At 40.2% G+C, this 19274-nt stretch overlaps 1 protein-coding gene across 25 annotated transcripts in view; it reads left to right on the top strand.

Annotated features, from left to right (window-relative positions):
• Positions 1-115: 115 nt before the first annotated feature.
• The window catches only part of LRCH3 (leucine rich repeats and calponin homology domain containing 3), a 62031-nt gene continuing 42872 nt past the window's right edge, over positions 116-19274 (top strand). For all 25 annotated transcript variants that reach the window (XM_065072882.1, XM_065072884.1, XM_065072880.1 and 22 more), the window contains exon 1: positions 116-409. In XM_065072882.1, the coding sequence (XP_064928954.1) occupies positions 127-409 (283 nt within the window). In that variant the 5' untranslated portion in view covers positions 116-126. The remainder of the gene's footprint in view (positions 410-19274) is intronic.

The raw sequence follows: 19274 nt of genomic DNA, 5'->3' as shown, positions 1-19274 counted from the left end.
TTATTTTTTTAACGCCGTACCCTGCGCCCCCGGCTCCCCGCAGGCGGGCGGCCGCGCATGCGCACTCCGTGCCCTGTCAAGGCTGGCGCCTGCGCCCTCCCCGCCGCTGGCCGGCCCCAGGCGCGCATGCGCAGTGGGGCGCGGAGCCGGGGGAGCGGCGGCGGGCGAGAAATGGCGGCCGCGGTGCTGGCGGCGCCGGAGGGCGGCTCTGCCGCGATGCCGGCGGGGAGCGCGGCGGCTTGTCCGCCGCCACCTGGTCCCTCAGGCCCGGGTTCTTGGAGCCGGTCCTTGGACAGAGCCTTAGAAGACGCGGCGGCCAGCGGTACCCTCAGCCTGAGCGGCAGGAAGCTCCGTGACTACCCGCGGGCCAGCGCCGCCAACCACGACCTCAGCGACACCACCCAGGCCGGTGAGGAGTGAGGGCGGCGGGGAACGGGGGAACGGGGGACGCCTCGTCCTGCGTTCTCAAGCGCCTCAGGGCTGGGGGCGGCCGGTGGGGGGGGGCAGGGGGGGCCGGCTGTGCCCATCGGGGTGTTATGGGGAGGCGGAGAACAGCCAGACCCCCGCTGAGGGTGAGGCTGAGGTGATGAATTTGCTGTCTCTTCAGCCAGCTGAAGCAGGATGCGTGCGGAGGAGAAATATCCTCGGTGTGTGTTTGAGGGCTTCCCCTCCGTTTCTTTTTAAGAGGGTGTGTGGGTGCAGAGGGGGATTCCCCCCCGCACCCCGCGGATTTCTGCTCCTGGGCCGTTTCTTCGCGCTCTCGCCTCCTCCCTTCACCCTCCGCCCTTCCTCCCGGGCGGGGGGCAGGATGGAGAAGCTGTTTGTCGCTGTTTGTCGCTGTTTGTTTGTCCTTCCTCTCCCCGCCGTGGCTCAGGCCGACGAGATCTCTCCACTTGTTGGGGTTTTTAATTCGTCGTCTCCAGTCTAGAGATGTTTCCTTTGTTGGAGGCTGTTTTTGAAAGAGTTCTGAGGCTTTTCTCGGTAGTGCTGCTCACTGATGTGGTTTTGGCCGGGCGTGTTCTTGTTCTGATGTATGTATATGTGACTGTATGTATAAATGCGTATATAGGCGCTCTTGCCATCTCTCATCTTGGGCTGTTGACAGCACAAACCAGCTTTCCAAGAAGGGCACACACTAAAGACACCTCCTTCTTGTGCTTTTATTATTGTCATTTCTGACAGTTATAAGCAAGATATGAAAGGTACCGTGAACAGAATTGTATCCCCTTTTTTTTTTCCTCTCCTGCGTTATATGGGTAAAAACATCAGGGATTTTTAAGGAGTATTTTACAAGGTGCAGTAAGCAATAGGGCGCTTTTCTTTCCTTATGCTCCTTTAATATATTCATAGGAGTAGACTAAAAATGTATACTCTCCCTGTAAGGACCTTGGTAATAAGGAAAAACACATTTAGAATCATAGAATAATTTCAGTTGGAAGAGACCCACGGGATCATTGAGTCCAACCATAACCTAGCCTAACTAGCACTAAACCATGTTCCTATGTTTACATATTACTGTATTGGATAGAGAGATGGGACTTGGGAAATGGTGAGAGTTTGTGCAGGTTGTAGAAGTTTTCTCGATCCATTATATAGAGCAAATCTAGATTATGTGTTGACTGCCTAGTTGTAGAAGTGAAGTAAAAGTGGTTTTCAAAGGTGTCAGCATGCCATTTGTTTGTAACTTTGATTATTCCCTATGCAGTCATTGAGATTTTCTTATGTTTCTTGAGTTGTAGCTTAGAAATAAACTGTAAACATTGCTTTTTGAAATTTACCACGTTGTTAGTGTGTCAATACACTGTCAGTTAAGTAATTAAAAATGAAGACTTTAAAATTGTCTGACTTCATACTCTGTCCCGTAATGTCCTATTTATGTAAAAATCTGTTGTTAATATATATATATAAATTGCCCAACCAAACCTTGAGACAGTGTGGTGTGACAGGAACACATCTATAAATAGAAAACACTTCTTGTTATGGTATAATTTTTTCACAAATGCAGTTGCATAATGAGTGTGTAGTGGGCTAATCTATAAGCAAATGTATCATGCGTTTGTGGGGGATGTGAGCTTTTTGTTTATAATACTATTCATTTACTGTAATCTTAAACAATTTGTGGGAATTCTTGTTTCCACCAAGGTTCCCATCTATTGTGATGAATATTTGCATTGTAGTTGTTCAAGAAGCATTAAATGCTAATAAGCAGCAGTGCATACCATACACTTTTGTGCATTTATCATCACAATGAACTTTAGAAAAAAGCTAGAACTGTTCTTAAGTTGTAAGAAGCAAAGCTCATTGAGGGGACACATTCTGTTTAAATACTCTTGTTTTGAAGGGTGCTGTGAATAACTTCATCTTGTGGGGTTTTTTTAGCGTGGTCTGTTCTATGACTGTTTTGTTTTGGATAAGACTGGGCAGTGGAGAAAAATCCATGCAAGTGTTTCAGGCCCCCAGTTTTCAGTTCAGTGCTCAGCTACAAATTTAATCCACTTTTTGCCCCACGACAATTTCTTTCTTGTGTAACTTTTAGTTCTTTTGTATGGGAGTAGCCACAAATAACAGGGTATAATGTATATGTGTGTCAGGTGTTATAAACACTTAAAATAAACACTTTAAATACTCCCCCTAGAATGTAAATTCTGAGTGCCTTCCTGGGTGCTGTGCCACAAAGACTCGAAGCACATCAGGTGGGACGTATGTGTGGAGTTTCATAAAAATCGTTGGAATTCCTCCCAAACTATAAAACTGAAGACAAAACAATGGGTATGCAAATCCTACTCCTTTTTATGTGCCAGAATAGACACCTCTCTCGTGTGGATTGTGTTCTACTGGTATAGCTCATTCCCGCTCTTGTATTAACAAAAGTAATTGCGTGTCACTGTAACTGCATTGATTCTAAAGAGGTGGGAATGAATCACATCCCTCATTAATGTAACCAGCATCTGGCGTAGCCTTGAGCTGTAACAGAACCACTGGCCGAGCCTGGAAGCTGTTGTTAACTCAGATGAACCAGCACAGCGGGTCAGTAGGAACAGGATGTTAGAGATTAGATGCTCGGTCAAGTTTAGTTGGGTGCTCTGTGCTGATTTTTGAGGTTGATGATGGGTGAGGGGAGGATCCATGTAAGTAGATGTCAGCCATAAGGTACATACCCAAATCTTAAATCAATGGGAAGATCTCATTTCTTTGGATCTTTTATGAGTTCAGAGTTGACAGTAATACTAACTCTGGTGCTCAGGCTGTAATCACTTCTGGGTACGGTTCTTGACTGCCCACTAAACAGTCATCAGAGCTGAGTTTCTGGCAGATATAACTTAACTTTGGAAAAACACTTGATAAGCAGATCACAGAATTGTAGAATGTCTCTAGTTGGAAGGGACCCATAAGGATCAAGTCCAACTCCCTGCTTCTCGCAGGGCTACCTAAAACTAAACTGTATGACTAGATCAGGTTTTATGCATTTTTACTCTGGAAGTTAATATAATATTTCTGTTAGGTATCAGTGGAAAAAATAAGTTCCTTATTAATCACTTGCATCAGTCACTAAATTCTTCCCAGGAAAGTGAATTCTCTAGTAATGTCAGAGCCTCAGCTGCTTCTGGGCACTGCTGTCTGCCAGACGGTGAAGACTCACAGAAGGATTTCTAAAGCAAGATCAATGCTCAGGGTTGTTCTTGGAACTGATCAGATAACTTCAGGCACTGAAGTAATAGTGAATCTCTGGTTGTTTTGTACTTAGGCTGGAATTAAGATCGCGTATTATAAAATCAAATTGAAGACAGGGCCGTCTGTGCTTGAGAGCTTCGCAGTGGGCTCTCGGGAAGGTGGCCCCGCAGCGCGTGATGCAAGAGTCCGGCTGGCGTTCTTGTATGTGTGGGGTGGCTAATGTACGAGACATGCAGTGTAATAATAGCTTAGATACTGAAAGAGGGAAAAGCAGCTGTTCTTTATGGTCATCCCTTAGAGCTTACTTCGAATTTTAGGAAGTGACTCAAGCTTACAAAGCTTATTGATGATGAAGAATGAGCAAGCTTTTTCATTAGCAAAGCAAGAATGTGCTGCTCTTTTTAATACTCTTTTGCTGAACCTGCATTATCTATCCCCATTTTATCTGGCTTGAATTACAACCCATTTGCTCATTTCATTTTTGTTCTCAACCAGGGAATAGGGCCATAAAGCATCTGAGTTAAATGTGAAAGGAAGCACAGTTGCATTTTACCAGTGTTAATGTAGACTCTGATGTCATTATTTGACAGCTTTCCCAGTGGCCTGAAGCATACATCGAGCAGAAAAGTTATTTGTCAGACCATCCATGGCAGCTGTAATTACCTAAACCACTCACTGTCTCCATTTTTAAAGGAGAAGATGGGAGTATGTGGGTTTATGCAATAAAATAAATGTCTGTTTTATGGAAATCAACTAGTAAGATACTTATATGTACTGTGTCTTGTTTCTGGAATATATTAATAGTGAAAAAGGATAGCAAGACTCTGGAAAGGAAGAAAAAATTGTCTGCTACTACCTTTGGAATGACTTGGCCACTAAGGTATCTCTGTAGTTTTGTTCTTAGCAGCTTTCCATAGAAACAGTAACATCTGACCATAGTGTCAATAAAATTTCTGTAATGCTAAGTGCTTACACGCATTTAGAAGGATTAAAGTGACTTCTTTAGTAAGAAGTCTCAGTGTTATTTTTCTTTCCTGCCAGAAATTTAGTTGATATTACCTGATTAAATGTAAAACGATTTGAGAAGTACAGATGGCACATACAGCAGTGGTCATATTTCCCAAACATTTGTTCTTAAAGCCACAACAGCAGAATCCAAACCATCCAGAAATGGTTTGAAAAGAAAAATCTCTTTGGGTTACTGTATCTTGAATGTAATTCTGTTACAGTCTTTAAGATAACTTGGAAGGAAATGGGACTGTTCTTTGTTCAAGTCACAGGCTATTAGAAGAGTTTACAGTGTTGGTACTTAGATTGTCTAGAGTTTCTGTATTATAAATAAAATTCTAACATTGCATTAGGGTAGTTCAGAATCTTGTACTCAGATTTGTGTACTTGCCTCTGCCCTTATGAAAACCCCAAGAGAAATACATTGTCCAGAGGTTCTAGGAGCTGTAGTGGTGAGAAGGAGGGAGGATCACAATCTTTCTACAGACTTTAGATGGTAATCTGGCATCTTCCCTTCATTTGCAGTTTTTGGTCTTGCCTCCTAGTTATGTCAATCCACTTATAATTTGAGTATTGCTCCCTCTTGTTTTCTTTTGTGTTATGTTTCTGTTATTAGAAAGCCTGGATCTCATGTGTTATGCGCATAAATACTGACAAGTCTTGGTCTTGGCTAATGGAGTTATCTGAGACTGGTGCGTAGGTAAGTTGGTAAATTGAGGTCATTTCTCTTGCTTTTTTTGTTACTTTCAAAATGTGGAGAGCTGTTGACTGTGATAGTTCGTAGTTTGTTTTTGAGGAATGAGTTTTGCTGGGTTTTGATGGAGAGCTGCAGTAACTCTCACAGGCTCTTAGCGCTCAGGCCTCACGTTTTATAGCAACTGGGAAAGTGGAGTCTGAGTTTGGAGTTTCTGAGCCTTGTTGCAATAAAAGTAACGCGTGACATTCAGAATGCCTTTGTTTAGCGAGTTGATCTTTTAAAACAACAAAAAAATGCCCCACAATCAAACTTTTACTAGCAGTAAAGTCTTCTGAGTGGTATTCAGGATTGCATGTGTTTCTAGTTACTCCCTTAATCATCCTCCCCTTCCCTTCCTCCCTGATGATTAGACTGCTTTGTTTGTGTGTTGTTTTGGTTTGTTGTTTGGTTTTTGGTTTGTTTGTTTGTTTGTTTGTTTTTTGGGGGGTGGTTTGGTTTTGTTTTTTAACATTGTCCTGTCTGCATACACACTCTTAGTTGTATTTTTGGAGATAACTGTAGCTACATACAGAGTAAAGAGGAGAATATATTGAGTCCTGCAGTTACATAAAGGACAGATCAGTTTAGGCAAAAAGGAAATGTCTTTGTTTCTCTTGTGGTGTGTCCAGCCCTCTTCTCCTGTGGCTGTACCTGTGCTTGGAGGTAGGAAATTTACATTGGTGAAGTACTCCCTGAATTTGTCATACATACACTGTCTAATGTGATCCAAGTTCCATGCTGATGCCAAAAGCGGAGGCTCTGTCTTCATCTCCTGCTGCACAGTCACACCAGCAATCATGTTGCCTCCCAGCGAGCTGTTTCGTACTCACCTGGCTGAGAACTCAGCCGGTAAGTGGTTGGTCAAACCCTTGGACAGGTCACCATGTTTTCACATGTGTGCAGGTGCCAGCAAACAGAGAGGGTGGAAACACTATGAAAGGCCTGTTTTGGCAGATATGTAAACTTCAATTGATTTGCGTCAACTGTGAAATCACACCTTAACTCCATTTTTACCACTGACTTGTTGTAAATGTGCCCATTATTTTTTGGTAAAACAATATGCTAGCCTTGGAGTCGGTCGGCCTGGGAATTTTTTCTTTTGAGCATGGCTCATGGAGCTGAATCGCATTCAGTGAAACTACTGCTGACAGATTTGCATCTCATGTTTTCATTTGGCAAAATGTGTTATTTTATGCAAGTAATTTTAAACTGATGGTTTAGGTTTAGCTTTAGACTGCAGTAGACATATTTAGTTTCTTCAGTAGAAAAAACAGTAGTAAAGAATTAGTTACAACAAACATTGCAAATTATATAGCATGTGTTAAAAATAAAATTACATGGTAGCTAACAAAAAGGCCATAACTCAATTCAAGGATTCTTCTCTCTTTAATAACTAATCAGGCTTGGATCTCGTGGTTTCTGATGTTAGCCAAACAGCTTGAATGAATTGCAGTTGTGTATTTAGCTGAAGTCATGGGCTCTGCAGTGCACTTTCTTCTTCAGCTGCTACGTCTCCCTCTCCTAAGTGGAGGGGTGAAAACCCATTCACATTGTTTATCACTGCATTACAGTTAAAATATTGCTTTAATTCTCTGAATTTTAGATATTTAAAGAAAACGCAAAGGGTAATACATTGTGGTCTTTTCTTTATATTGTTTTGGATTGGTACTTTTGTATATATGCAGGAAGAGGGCTTTATTTTTCCCTTTGAAGTCCTCAAAATTGTCCTTTACTTCAGCCTCACATACGATTCCACATTACAAACTGCTGCTCTTACTCACAGAGCCCAGAAGTCTCCTTAGAGGGACGAGTCTATTATTTTCTAGCTGGTAATGTTATTGATTTGAAAGTTAAAGTATTTACAGTCATAGTCTTCTCTAAATGTAGTTCGAGCAGTGCAAAATTAGGAAACGCCTAAAAAAATCCCACTTGCTTTGCAGCCCAGGTGTTGGCTGCTGGAACATATGGGGTTTAACCATCGTCTGCTCTGCACAGAGGGCAGTGGGATTACTGAGCATCTATTCATGCCCCCCCTCCCCCACATTGTTCAACAACCCATGTGAATGTTAGGCTCTTTATTCTGCTTATTGTTGAAACTTAGCTCTGTTATTCTCGCCTTGGGCTTTTTGGTAGTGCTCCCTACTATTGAAAAGGTTTCAAACATCATTTTTCATGCAATCTCTGTGAAGTGAAGCAAGGTGATGTTACTGCATTTTAGATATATATATATGAAGCTTGGAATCATATGAAGTTTGAAGGCATTTACTGATTTGGGATACCAAATTCAACACAGTGTCTGAACTTTTGGGCAATCAAAATATTAAAGGTTTGTTTGTTTGTTTTTTAATGCGTTTCTTAATAACTTTAGTTGCCTTGGTGGCTTCTCAGGAGTACTAGAATTCAAACCCAACATCTAGAAAAATGAAAATATGTGATTAATTGCTACCTTTGGAGAAATTATAAGATTTGCTCAGTGTTACGAAGGAAGTGCGTGGCACTGATAGGATGCAATCTGTTTTTCCCAAAGCAGAGTTCACCAGCTTTCAGGTTAGCCATCCTTTTTTTCTTTCTATAATTCCCTGCTTTTTCCCCTAATGTTTTTCAACAAGCCCCTTACTGTGATCAGTCCTGATTCTTACAGAAATTTCATATTGTCTGAAGAAATATACTTGAACACAAAAATCTTGAAGAGGAATGAAAAGTATGATGTGGTTGTTAATTAAAGACCTGTAGACAGTAGATATGCACAGGAAATGAGCAATTAATGTTACATGGGCATCTTTGATTGTAGACTATACTGTCTGGGTGCTTGATTTAGCAATCCTACCTGGGTTTTTAACTGAGTTTTCTGTGTACAAAATAAAAGTGCCTTTTCTAGGTTATTTTCCTAACATTGAGTTGTAAATTCAGGCTGAATTTCTAATTTCGGTTAAGTGGAATCGTGCTGGCATCCACACGACCTCTCAGCGTAGTTTAAACCTTTACGTCCATCGGGTCTCTCTTACCTGAGCAGTAGGTTGTTGTTCCTGAGACCTGTTGTCACATGTCTTGTCCCCAGCAATATGTTACCTCAGTTCTGTCTCATCTGCGCCCATTTTTTTCTTAATCTCTTTCATCCCAGTTTCCATGTCTTAACCTTCTTTCCTTGTTAGTCTTGCCCTCTGTCTCAAATGCCTCATTGCCAACTCCAGTCTTCTCATCCAAATCGTTAGCATGATAAAAAGAGGAATAATCAGTATCTTAACATTTGGTAGAAAATTCCTTTTGCTTCTGAGGAGAACATTAATTCTAGGGTGCCGGTGAGACAAGTAGCAATTTAAACCTGCTTATTTCATCATTACTATTATTTATGGCCATATGTATTACCTGTTAATTGAGTCATAGCCCAGGGCTTTTAACTGGTCCTGGAGTTGGTGTCATACAGGCTGTTCTCTAAGAGTAAGAGTGTCATTGAGCACAACAGCAGGACAATTAGGTTCTCATAATGACATTGACTCCAAGCTCAGCTATGGAATAAATGATTTTGTAGAGGGCCACAACTGAATGTGGTTACGAGCCATAAAATATCTGCTATTTCCTTTTACTCTGCTGGCTTGCCAAGGGTTGGGTAGATTTGTGCTTAGCAGGGTAAAAAAATTATCTTTGGAACCCATCTATGCTAAAACAGCAGATTGATCATTTGATCTGTAAATGTGTAGCAGAATAAATATTCAAGTATTATATATTGCGTAGCTCTGTTCTGCTGCTGTGCAAATCAGATCCCATCATTCAGGGATGCCTGTGTGTCAGAAAATTGGTGTAATTACCCTTAAGAGTTATAGTGTAAGAAGCAAAGCTTTAAATCTTCACTGATGTTACCCTTCACTGATTATTAAATGTTAACTTTTCATTCTGAGCATGGTGAAGGAAATTTTCATGGAGAATATTACCCCTTTACCCACCCCCACAGCTGATACTGTTCAATCTGTCTTGTAGTTCCTGTTCTACTTGAAAACACATTTTTTTAAAATCTGATTTTCAGATTGAATTTTCAGTTTAAAGGTGCTGTTATATCATTTATCATGAGACAATATTTAACTGAAAATTTTTCATTATTATAACATTTGTTTGGTTTGTTTTTAAGATACTCACTTGCAATTTTTATCCCCATATTTTTTTTTTTTTCCCTGAGCCCAAAATAGTATTAACTTGTCATTTTAAATAAGAGCTAGAAGATTTTGGTTTATTCTGTTAGTGCCCAAATGCACAGCAACTATTAAAAATCTTCCTGCAGTATTAAATCCTTCTTGCTCTTGGCTATTGGATGTGGTGAAAGTCAGCAAATAGTGTTGAACAAGAGATTTATTCTCTCTTCATGTAGGATAAGAAGGAGGCTGGTTTTCTATTGAAAAGCATTGTTTTTACAATCTGTTGCTGTTTACCTAAAGGTCTGTCTATACTATCAGAAATATACCTTTAGGAGTGTTAATGTTCTTGTTAAAACAAAAACAAACAAATGAAAACTTACTATGAAGGTAAAACCATAGTTTCTTTCTGACTTGGCTTGTTATAGTTTGAAGAATTAACTTTTTCCCAGGGCTATACTTTAAGATATCAAGAATGTGAGAGATTACAAAAACACACCTGTATCGTAATTATTCTGAGACCCTTGGTTGTGATATGCCATACTTCTTAGAGATTCAGCTTCCAATGCTTTTTCCACATTGTTACATTCATCACAAGTACAAGCATGCAGATGGTTATGAGCATGTTCAATAAACATGAAAAATGATAGATATGTTATAAAGAGTGTGGAACAAACTACTTATATCCTAGATCTGAAGCTTATATTTTGATTTTGATTTTGAGAATACTTCTGTGGCTACAAACACCTCTGCACACCACGCTTAATCTCATTTCAAGTTTTCTATTTTAGATAGACTAAATTTGTTGAAATGTTTTTTTGCAGGCCTTTGTATTTTATTTCCATACCAGTTGATTTGGAACTATATTACTACATTATGTAATCTCAAAAAATTGCATGTTGTGCAGGGATGACAATACTTAGGAGGAACTGGGGATGTTAACAGTTGTAAAGCTGGAGACGCCCTTTATGATAAGTAAAAATATTTTGTGGTGTTGTGGAGATCGTGATTTATAGAACACTCAGTTAAACAGAGATGGGGAAATTCTTGTTTGTAAAGAAAGTTAAATATCAGGTGAAATTTAAACTAAAATGGTTTTATTTTCAAATATCTTTTATGCTGAGACTTCTCACAAGTTTCTCATTCTTGCTTTATACCAATCTTAAGAGTTCTATTTTACTTCTATGAGAAGTATAGATGCATTTCTGTGCTGCTAGTTATCTCAGAATAGATTTTCTTCATCATCTTGTGTTTAGAGTAACAAGATCAATGTTACTTTCAGGGCAAGGGGAATATCCATTACCATCACTATTGTTGATGCTTTATCATTAGTTTTATTTTTGTATAAACTTCAAATATCCTGTTGGACTCACATTTTCCTGCCCGTACTGCTTTCTTTTTGCTGATCGCTTCCATATTCATACTGAAGCTGAATGAATGTATTAATGCTGTGCCATTTTTATAATGGATTGTCTTTTAAAAAAATGTGTATCAGGGCCATTTGCTTTTGATATATAACCCTTCTATTTTGCTGTGTGTGATTCTTTGGGTTATTTGCTGTTCAGTGAAAATCAAATTTGTGATTCTGGGGCTCTTAAGCCATCCAGTACCTTTGCCGCAACAGAGCCCTTCAGTCTCCCTACTCCTCTGTGCAGGCTGCTGAAAGTTGTTAAAGTTCAATTATGACCATTAAGTGTATTGATTAAAATCCAGGGAGTGTTTTTGCAGTGGATCTATTTCCTGTGGTTTGGGATTGAATTTGTTGGTCATTTTTTTTCTGGTACTGCAACTACTAGTTTACCTGCTGCATCACCCAAGTTGGAGGCTTGTCCCTCTTTTTACCCAAGCCTGTTACATTAGAGAGGTTTTGGGAAAAAAACAACAAATAGATTGAACGAATATTAAATGTACGTTTTTAACAATGCACGTAATTTTTAATAGGAAATATAACCGATAGATCCAGAGATTTGCACATGGGTTTACAATCTGACAATAGTTCTAGCTCCGTTTTCAAAGCAAATCTCTTTTGCTTTAAAACAATAATAAATTTTTTTAAAAGTCAATTGTTTGCTGGGTGATTCCTTTTGTACCCAAGGAAATGTTATCCGGGGGGGCTGGAGGAGCTGAGTTCCTGACTGCACTGTTCCCTCTCTGCTGACTTTGTGAAGCGCTCTTGTAAAATGAAACCCTGCTCTGCTGGAGCACGGTCAAGTATTCCATGGGCCGTGGGCAGCGCGCGGGTGTCGTGTTGCTGAGCAGCACTCGTGCCCTTTCCTGCATTTCCAATGTCCCTGTGTTAGTGTGGCCGAAGCAGTTCCTCTGTAACTCTGAGATTTGTTCCATTTGGATTTTTCACATATTTGCAAATTATCACTTTTTTAAAAAAGGTTTTCTATATACGTATGGCTCTGAAAATACTAGCAGTCGAAACAGTCGTTATGAAATGGAATCACAGAGATCTCTGGGAGTGGAATTCTCATTGTGGTTGTTGGACCATGTGGGCACTCGCCACGCGGCTTCTCTTCTGTGGCTCAGTGTTTGTGAAGAATTTGTCTAGCAGGACAAAAACTTTTCCTTCTCCTATATTTTCTGCTCCATGCAGTTTGTTCTGAGCCAGTACAGAGTTGTCAAGTGCACAAAGCTGGTGTTTTTCAGAAGAAGCTGGATGGATAGAGCCAACCAGCCAAAAACCTTAAAACTGACTACTGCAGTTTGAGGTTAATTTCCATCACAGCCCCTTAGGACAAATGTTTGCCATTAAACCTTGATTTAAGGATTTTCCTGAACAGGGATGGGTTTGGTTTGTGTTTGAAAAAACACATTTTCAGTTGTAGTTGGAACAGTTTCAGTTGTGTTTTGTGTGTTTGCTGCCAGGGATTCATAATGGTTTGGGGTTTTTTTGGTGGAAAAAAGTATACAAGTCAACTCAAAATATTTGAGAATGTAACAAGTAACAATTATTTTGATAGCCTTACTAGTAGTTTTTAGCAAACATAAATTTTTAAAAAGTGAAGGTATATGAAACTGTGACCACCAGTTCTGTAGTCCTTGATCCCTGCTAATGTCTGTGTGGTGTGTTTTTGACTGAAGGTGACTTTCATGGTTTCAAGATTCAAAATTTATTTCATATTATGAACATATATTTTGGCAGTTGTTGTCATTTATCTCATCTTTTGGCTGTTCTCTTTGTTTGATAGGGGATCTTTTCCATACATATCACAGAATCACAGAATCGACTGGGTTGGAAAAGACCTCAGAGATCATCAAGTCCAACCCTTGGTCCAACTTCAGTCCATTTACTAGATATATCCTATACTACTGTTTTATTTCTTGACACTAAAGTGGCTTCTACTGCACAGATGACTTGGGAGGACTCCAGCTCTTTTTCCAGAGTTCTGGCAATAATTGTCCTATTCAAAATTGCAACACTGCTTGTGTAAAGTGTAACAGACTTTTTTTGTTAGGGATGATGTCAGCATGAGAGATGGCCTCAAGGATTCATTAAGAGAACATAGGCCTTTTCACTGTTGGACTTTATTGACTTTCCTCCTCAATAAAATGCCCTTCTGCTGGAGACAGATCAGTGTCTGCAATGGTATGAGACGTATTCGATGACCTTACTGTGTAGCCCCATGAAGCTGTATCTAAGTGCTGTAAATAGGGAGGCACTCTATTAAAAGCTTCAGAGAAATGCAGTAATAAGAGGCAGAAAATTTTATAGAAATGCTTGACTTTCTCTGAAAGTAATTGACCTTTTTATGTGTAATTACTCACTCTGCTTTTTAGGACCCTTGAATTTTCAGTTCTGGTTTGAGCTGGTTTGTTTGTAACTCCACTTACGACATTCTGAAATGTATTCACAGCTATGATATTTTTCTTTATGGTCTGTTCATCTATTGCTGACTTTAATACATCCTTCTACTTCAGCTGTCTGTGGGGGAGAAAAGGGATTAACATAATATATTTTGAACTGATTGGTGAAATAAATAGGGGGAATATGCAAAACTAACATAATACCCAGTAAATTGCAGCTGTTCTGTTAGCTGACATATTTATATGTGAAAAAACTTGTAGACGGACAATTTTATGTACAATATTAAGCTGAATCGAAGTGAGTAGTAGCTTTTAGGAAAGAAATAGATGAATGGTAGAAATATGAAGTCTTTGTTGGTTGCATTTTACATTTCGAGCCCTCCCAACTGACCTGTTCCTGCCTTTATTCTGAGCCAGGTCTGCTTCCCCAGGTTACGGTTTAGTCACAGAGCTGTTGCAATTGCTGAGTGTATGAGATGAGGTATCTCATGAATACGCATGAAAGCCAGAGTGGAGCGTTAAGCAAAGTGACAGTAGCATGAAATCTTCCTCAGTGCCGGTCTCTTCAGGTAGGACTCTCGATAGCTATGAACAGCTTGTTGAGGGTGGTTTAACACTGTAATGGGTGTACTTGGAGTACCAGCTTGGGCAACATGAATTTATTCAAAGGCATTGTGCTTCTTTGTGGGGGTTTTCTAGCTTGGCTCAGTGTTGCTTAGGAAGTCTTGATAACTCTTCTGTCAGCACTGTCATTACGTACACAGTCTGCATTATATGTTATATTAACCTGTGGTATTGCTTTATCCATGTTATCTGACCCTTCCTTACCCTTCCTTTTCTGAATAACCAAAAGTTGATGATGGAGTTTAAACTATAGACTATGGTATCTAGCATTGTATCTTAGAGCCTAAGGAGGCGCTAGTATTTATCATACTTGTGTTTTCCTGTCTTTTCTGTGAGGTGGAGTTGTACGTACGGTATAGTTTCTTGGCACGAGTCTTTTCTATTTTACATAACTTCTGTGTGTGGTACCTTCTGTACAGACTGCAAGTGGCAGGTTTTCCATATAAAAATGGAAAGGTGAGAGAAATGAAATTGAAGGAGATTATACTGTGTGTGAAGACCTTGAAGCCCTCCGAGTGCTTACTGCCATGAGAAAAATGGGTTTCTTCAAACTTAGAGAAGTAAGGAAATGAGAAGTTGCCACGTTGACCACACAGCCTTCTCTCTTACTGAGCAAATGTCTTCCCCTTGCAACACAAGCTCAGCCCTTTGTTCTGGAGGTGGCAGCTTGCATTGTGTCTGTACTGAAGTGTATTTTTCAATATAACTTAGCATGAAATGAGGGAAAGTTTTGTAATGACAACAGCAAGCTTTTAAATTCTAAACAAGATTAAAAAAAATTGTATTAATTGACTTTTAGATTCAGCATTCCAACTTGAGCCTGCAAAAGAATGTTTTCAGCTGAGGTTTAATGATGCTTGAGTGTAGTTTCAGGAGACACTGTCACAACCGGCTGAAGAAGTTGCAGCCCTTTGCCACGCTCATTCCTATTTCTGTGCAGCCGTTCATCTCTCCTGTATGCTGTAAACCAGATCACTAAGAACAAGTAGCTGTAAGTTACAAAGTGACAACCAGGTTGGTTCTGCCCCAGTGAAAGTGAGAAGTTCTACTCTTGTCTTGAGTGGTCAGTTGTCTTGAAATATTTATGGGAAAACGAAGAGATGTAAAAGAAAATGAGGAATTGTTTCCTGGTTGGGAAAGAGCATCCGTACAATGGAGGTATGTCTTTCCTGAATAATACAGGACAAGATGAGCTTGTGCCTGTGGGAAGTAAAAATAGCGTAAAGTACTGATGTTTTTGCTGGGAAAATGTCCATTTACTGGTATTTGTTCTTCATAATCCTGAGTGTGAGAACTGGGAAAAGCACGTGTCTAAAAATAAAAACAGATGAGGAAGAAATACAGGAGGAGAGGTGAAATTCATGTTGTGTATGTTGGGGTTGGGGGCCTGAATCAAAGCAGCAAATCTGAACCATGTAATGATTCTAAGTCATGGTGTTGCAGCAAAACTTTTACGAAATGAGCTGAGATGGTTGCTTAATGCTAGAAGAAAATAGAATGCTTATGTAATGGGGACTTAGAACTGATTCAATTCTGAGTAATGCCTGCTTAGAAAATCCTGATGAAAGATTTTCTTTCTTCCCTCCTGTCTTTTTCTAAAAGTTTTTGTAAAGGGAAGGTTTCAACTTGTTGTTTGATGTGCAGATAACAGCTACTGTAAGGAGCCTGGGCTGCCAAAGGAAGTCACTGCCCTTATGTATCCGCTGGAGATATGGTTCATGTAAGTCCTTCCTAAGATGGCTTCAGGCAACATTTGCAGTAGTTTAAACAACCTAAAAATACCATGTGAGCTAACTTGACTGGTTTTCTGCCTGATGTGAAGTGGGAAGTGCTCCAATAAGCATTGCAGAATTAGTAGCTGACAGCAAAGGGCTGGTAAGGAATATCTGATAGAGGTGACAGTTTTGCGCCAGTATAGTTGAATCCAAAAGGGTGTATCTCCAAGGCTTTCAGATACCGTTGTACACTGTCTTGGTTAAACTGGTATGAAAAGCTAGACATACAGGTGTTCTGCTATGATTTGACTATTTTTTTTCTTTTTTGGTTTAAATTCAGTAAAAATTATTTTCGGGTCAAACTAAAATAGCCTCCTTTAAACCAGGTTTATCAATGAAGGGGTGTGTGCTGCCTTACGAGCTTTGTAGGTACAGTGCAAAGGCTGCTTCCTCTGTACATAAATGCTGTATGTTTTGCACAAAAAAGAGTGAGCTGCAACGCAGCTGGCCAGGGAGGAACTGAACTTCCCCAGTTTAACCGGATTTGGTGAGCTGGAGACCCTGGTTCATTTCCTCAGTGTTAAATCTCTTGCAGTGTTGCTTCTCCAACTTTCACTTAGTTTGTTGGGCTTTACGTTTTAGGGTAGTTTGAAAGAGAAGCTTGATTATGTTGTTGGCTGGATGCCCAAGTTTAGTGAGGAAAGGGAGCAAAACTGCTGGAAGAGAGAAGATTCGGGGGGCGGATGGGGGGTGTGTGGTGGCGTCTATCCAATGTTGGAAGCCAAGCATATGTAAAAACTTCTTTAACCTCAAACCCCATAGGAAGGGTTTAGAATTAATGCCTATTTTCAAACATGGATAAACAGTTTTCCTTTGCATCGTGTCTGCTGTAGCAGCGCATGTGGTCACTGTTTGTATTCTGTCTGCAGCCTGAATTCCTTCATCATGCTTCCCTTTTAAAGCTATTGAGTTCTGCCCCCTGCTCATCTGAAAAGTGGTTGCATCTCATTGCTGAAGTGTTTGCTTTGCTCCATCGTGTGCCATGATATACTGTGTTGTGTGCACAGCTATGTATCTGTAATGAGCAAAACTTGGGAATATAATATAAGCCTTATCACAAACCTGTATTTGCTACTCTGAGAAGAACTCTGTGTTTTATTAGAAGTCTGTGTGTTGAGGAACAAAACAATAGGCAGTTTCACTGTTACTATTAACCAGCTAGTCCAAATCTCAGCTACTGCAAAATTTCATGGTCCCTTTCTTCTCTACATGTGCAGCCACACATTCTTGTCCTTATATTGATGTTAGAGATTACACAACTGCAGCGTGAATCAGATCACGCCTCAGAAGGGCTGAAAACTATTTGTGGCTCTGTTTTTTTGTTGTGGGATTTGCTCTCAGTGATGAGACCCGACTGGCTGTGTGGCTGCACAATTGGAAGTGCTGGCGCAAGGGAGGGGATGATAACACACGGCCAGTGAGGAGTTGTTCCCTTTGCTGGCTTAGAGTTGCTGACTGTGAAACCAGGGTCTACGTTGAAATATTAAAGCTGACAGTTTGAGCCATTTAGGCTACTGACTTTTCTGCTCTACAGCCAACCAGAGGAAACGCAACAGGAGCTGATGGAACATTAGGAGTTCTCAGTTCCTTGCGCGGACTGGAGCTTGTTGGGTTTTGGTTTGTGTTTTGGTTTGGTTTGGTTTTTTTTAAAATAAACAAGTGTTATTATTCCTTGCAAAAGGAAAACGAAATTACTTTGCAGAGGAAGTGGCCCCGTATTGCAAGTTGTTACCCTGATTAGAATGTTTTTCCTCTTCTTGCAGTATTCATGTGGTCTGCGCCTATGAGAAAATTGTGCGTTTGTTGGGATATACAGCAGCTGACATCAAGTGCACGACTGTAAAATACGTGTTTGTATTTAGTCAGTGTTTTTTATGGTGACACCTGTGAGGTTTTCATTTGTGTGCAAAAGAGAAAGCTAAACTACAGCAAATATACATTAAAATCACATGGAGAGAAAAAAAGGGAGGGAGAATGGAAGTTGGTGTTCTGTTTTTCTCTGATCCCAGGTATGACTGAGTTCTCTTATTTAGTATAATTAAAGTTCTTACAGATCTTTGCACATAGATTTTTCTAGTCTTCACAGAGAACGGTGAATGTTGCAGAGACTATGCTCAGGAAGAGTTGTACTTGATTCATTTCTTGGTTTTATGGGATGTGTTTTAATGGAGAAGAGTTGCTAAAAACCAAAGCAAACATGAAAAAATCCCACTAGTGTAGTTGAAGCAGTTTGTAAGGTAAATTCTGCAAAACTCCTTTGTGTGACTGTTCGTAAGATGCTCTGAGTTATAGAAAAAAACCAAAAGCTAGCAAAGTTTCATTTGGGAATCTCAGTGTTGAAGGAAAAGGTAAATTGCTTCAAGCAAGGGATTTGTGAGAGTTCTTCAGAGAAGTGAAGGCTTTTCTTGTTTTTTACAACCTTTGGCAAGAAGCTTTGTTATTTGTATTGAATGTTCCAATTTAAAAGTGTAGCCAGAGGAAATAGCACATGTGCAACTTTGATCCACACATCTGAAACCTGACAATGATTTGGCAATGATTTGAAACAGGTTTTAAAAAGAACAGTATTAAACAGCTTTGATTAAAAGCGTGATACAAACCTTGTCTTTAGCACACAAGGCAGGAAATCTGCAGGGCTGATCGCAGTGTGAAGTGTGATCTTTCAATTTGTTTTGCGTGTTCTGCAGTACATTCTCAGGTGGGTGAAGCAGGTTGGTGGTAAACTCTGTGTTTCAGGGACAGCGGTGCAAAGTTGGCATGTGAAAGAAACCACTGACCTTTGCCTCGTTTTCTGTAACTGCAGAAATCGTACACTGTTGATGTTGCAAAAAACAGCGGCTTGGAGATTCTTGGTTACCAAATGTTAGTCCATGCAAATGGTTAAAACGCGGTTTAATGCTGCTGGTACTGCTGCTAAATAGGAATGTGATCATGAGTATCGAGGATGGATCTGCTGAGAATTGGAATGTGATAAGTGTATCAAGGATGTATGTCTGAATCTAATTTTCCATCATGAAATATTGGGAATTTAAATTAGAAATTGGAGGACGTAGTTCATTACAGGGCTACAAAAATAATGTAGGTGAAAACAGACTTCATTATGCCTGTTATTTGGGTATTTAGGCTTGGGCAGTGGTACTGTTGCATTGGCAGCGTGCATCACCGAGGAAAACAAGGAAGAGCCTCATCTCTGGTCAGCAAATGCCACCTTCTTTCACCTTAGCTTAGTAGTTGTACAACAAGTGTATCTTAGATACATGGGAGAATCGTTGGGAAGAGCTCAGGTTTGACAGGACTGGCTGGTAGAAGGTGAGTCAGGAGATGACATTTCTGAGGTTTGTTTTAAATTAGGGTATGACAAAAGTGGCAGTGTTAAGTCACAGCAGGCAGGAAGAGGTAAAAGCCACCACTGTGGTGTCAGGAAATCCTGCAGGTGTGAAATGAAGCTCTGAGGATGCCAATGGTTTTAGAGTTTAGAAGGGAAAACATTGCCAGGTACTGAGTACAGAGACCTGCAAAGTC

This window comes from Columba livia, chromosome 9 (assembly GCF_036013475.1).
Source record: "Columba livia isolate bColLiv1 breed racing homer chromosome 9, bColLiv1.pat.W.v2, whole genome shotgun sequence".
Taxonomy (NCBI): domain Eukaryota; kingdom Metazoa; phylum Chordata; class Aves; order Columbiformes; family Columbidae; genus Columba; species Columba livia.
This window is presented reverse-complemented; position numbering and strand designations above follow the sequence as displayed.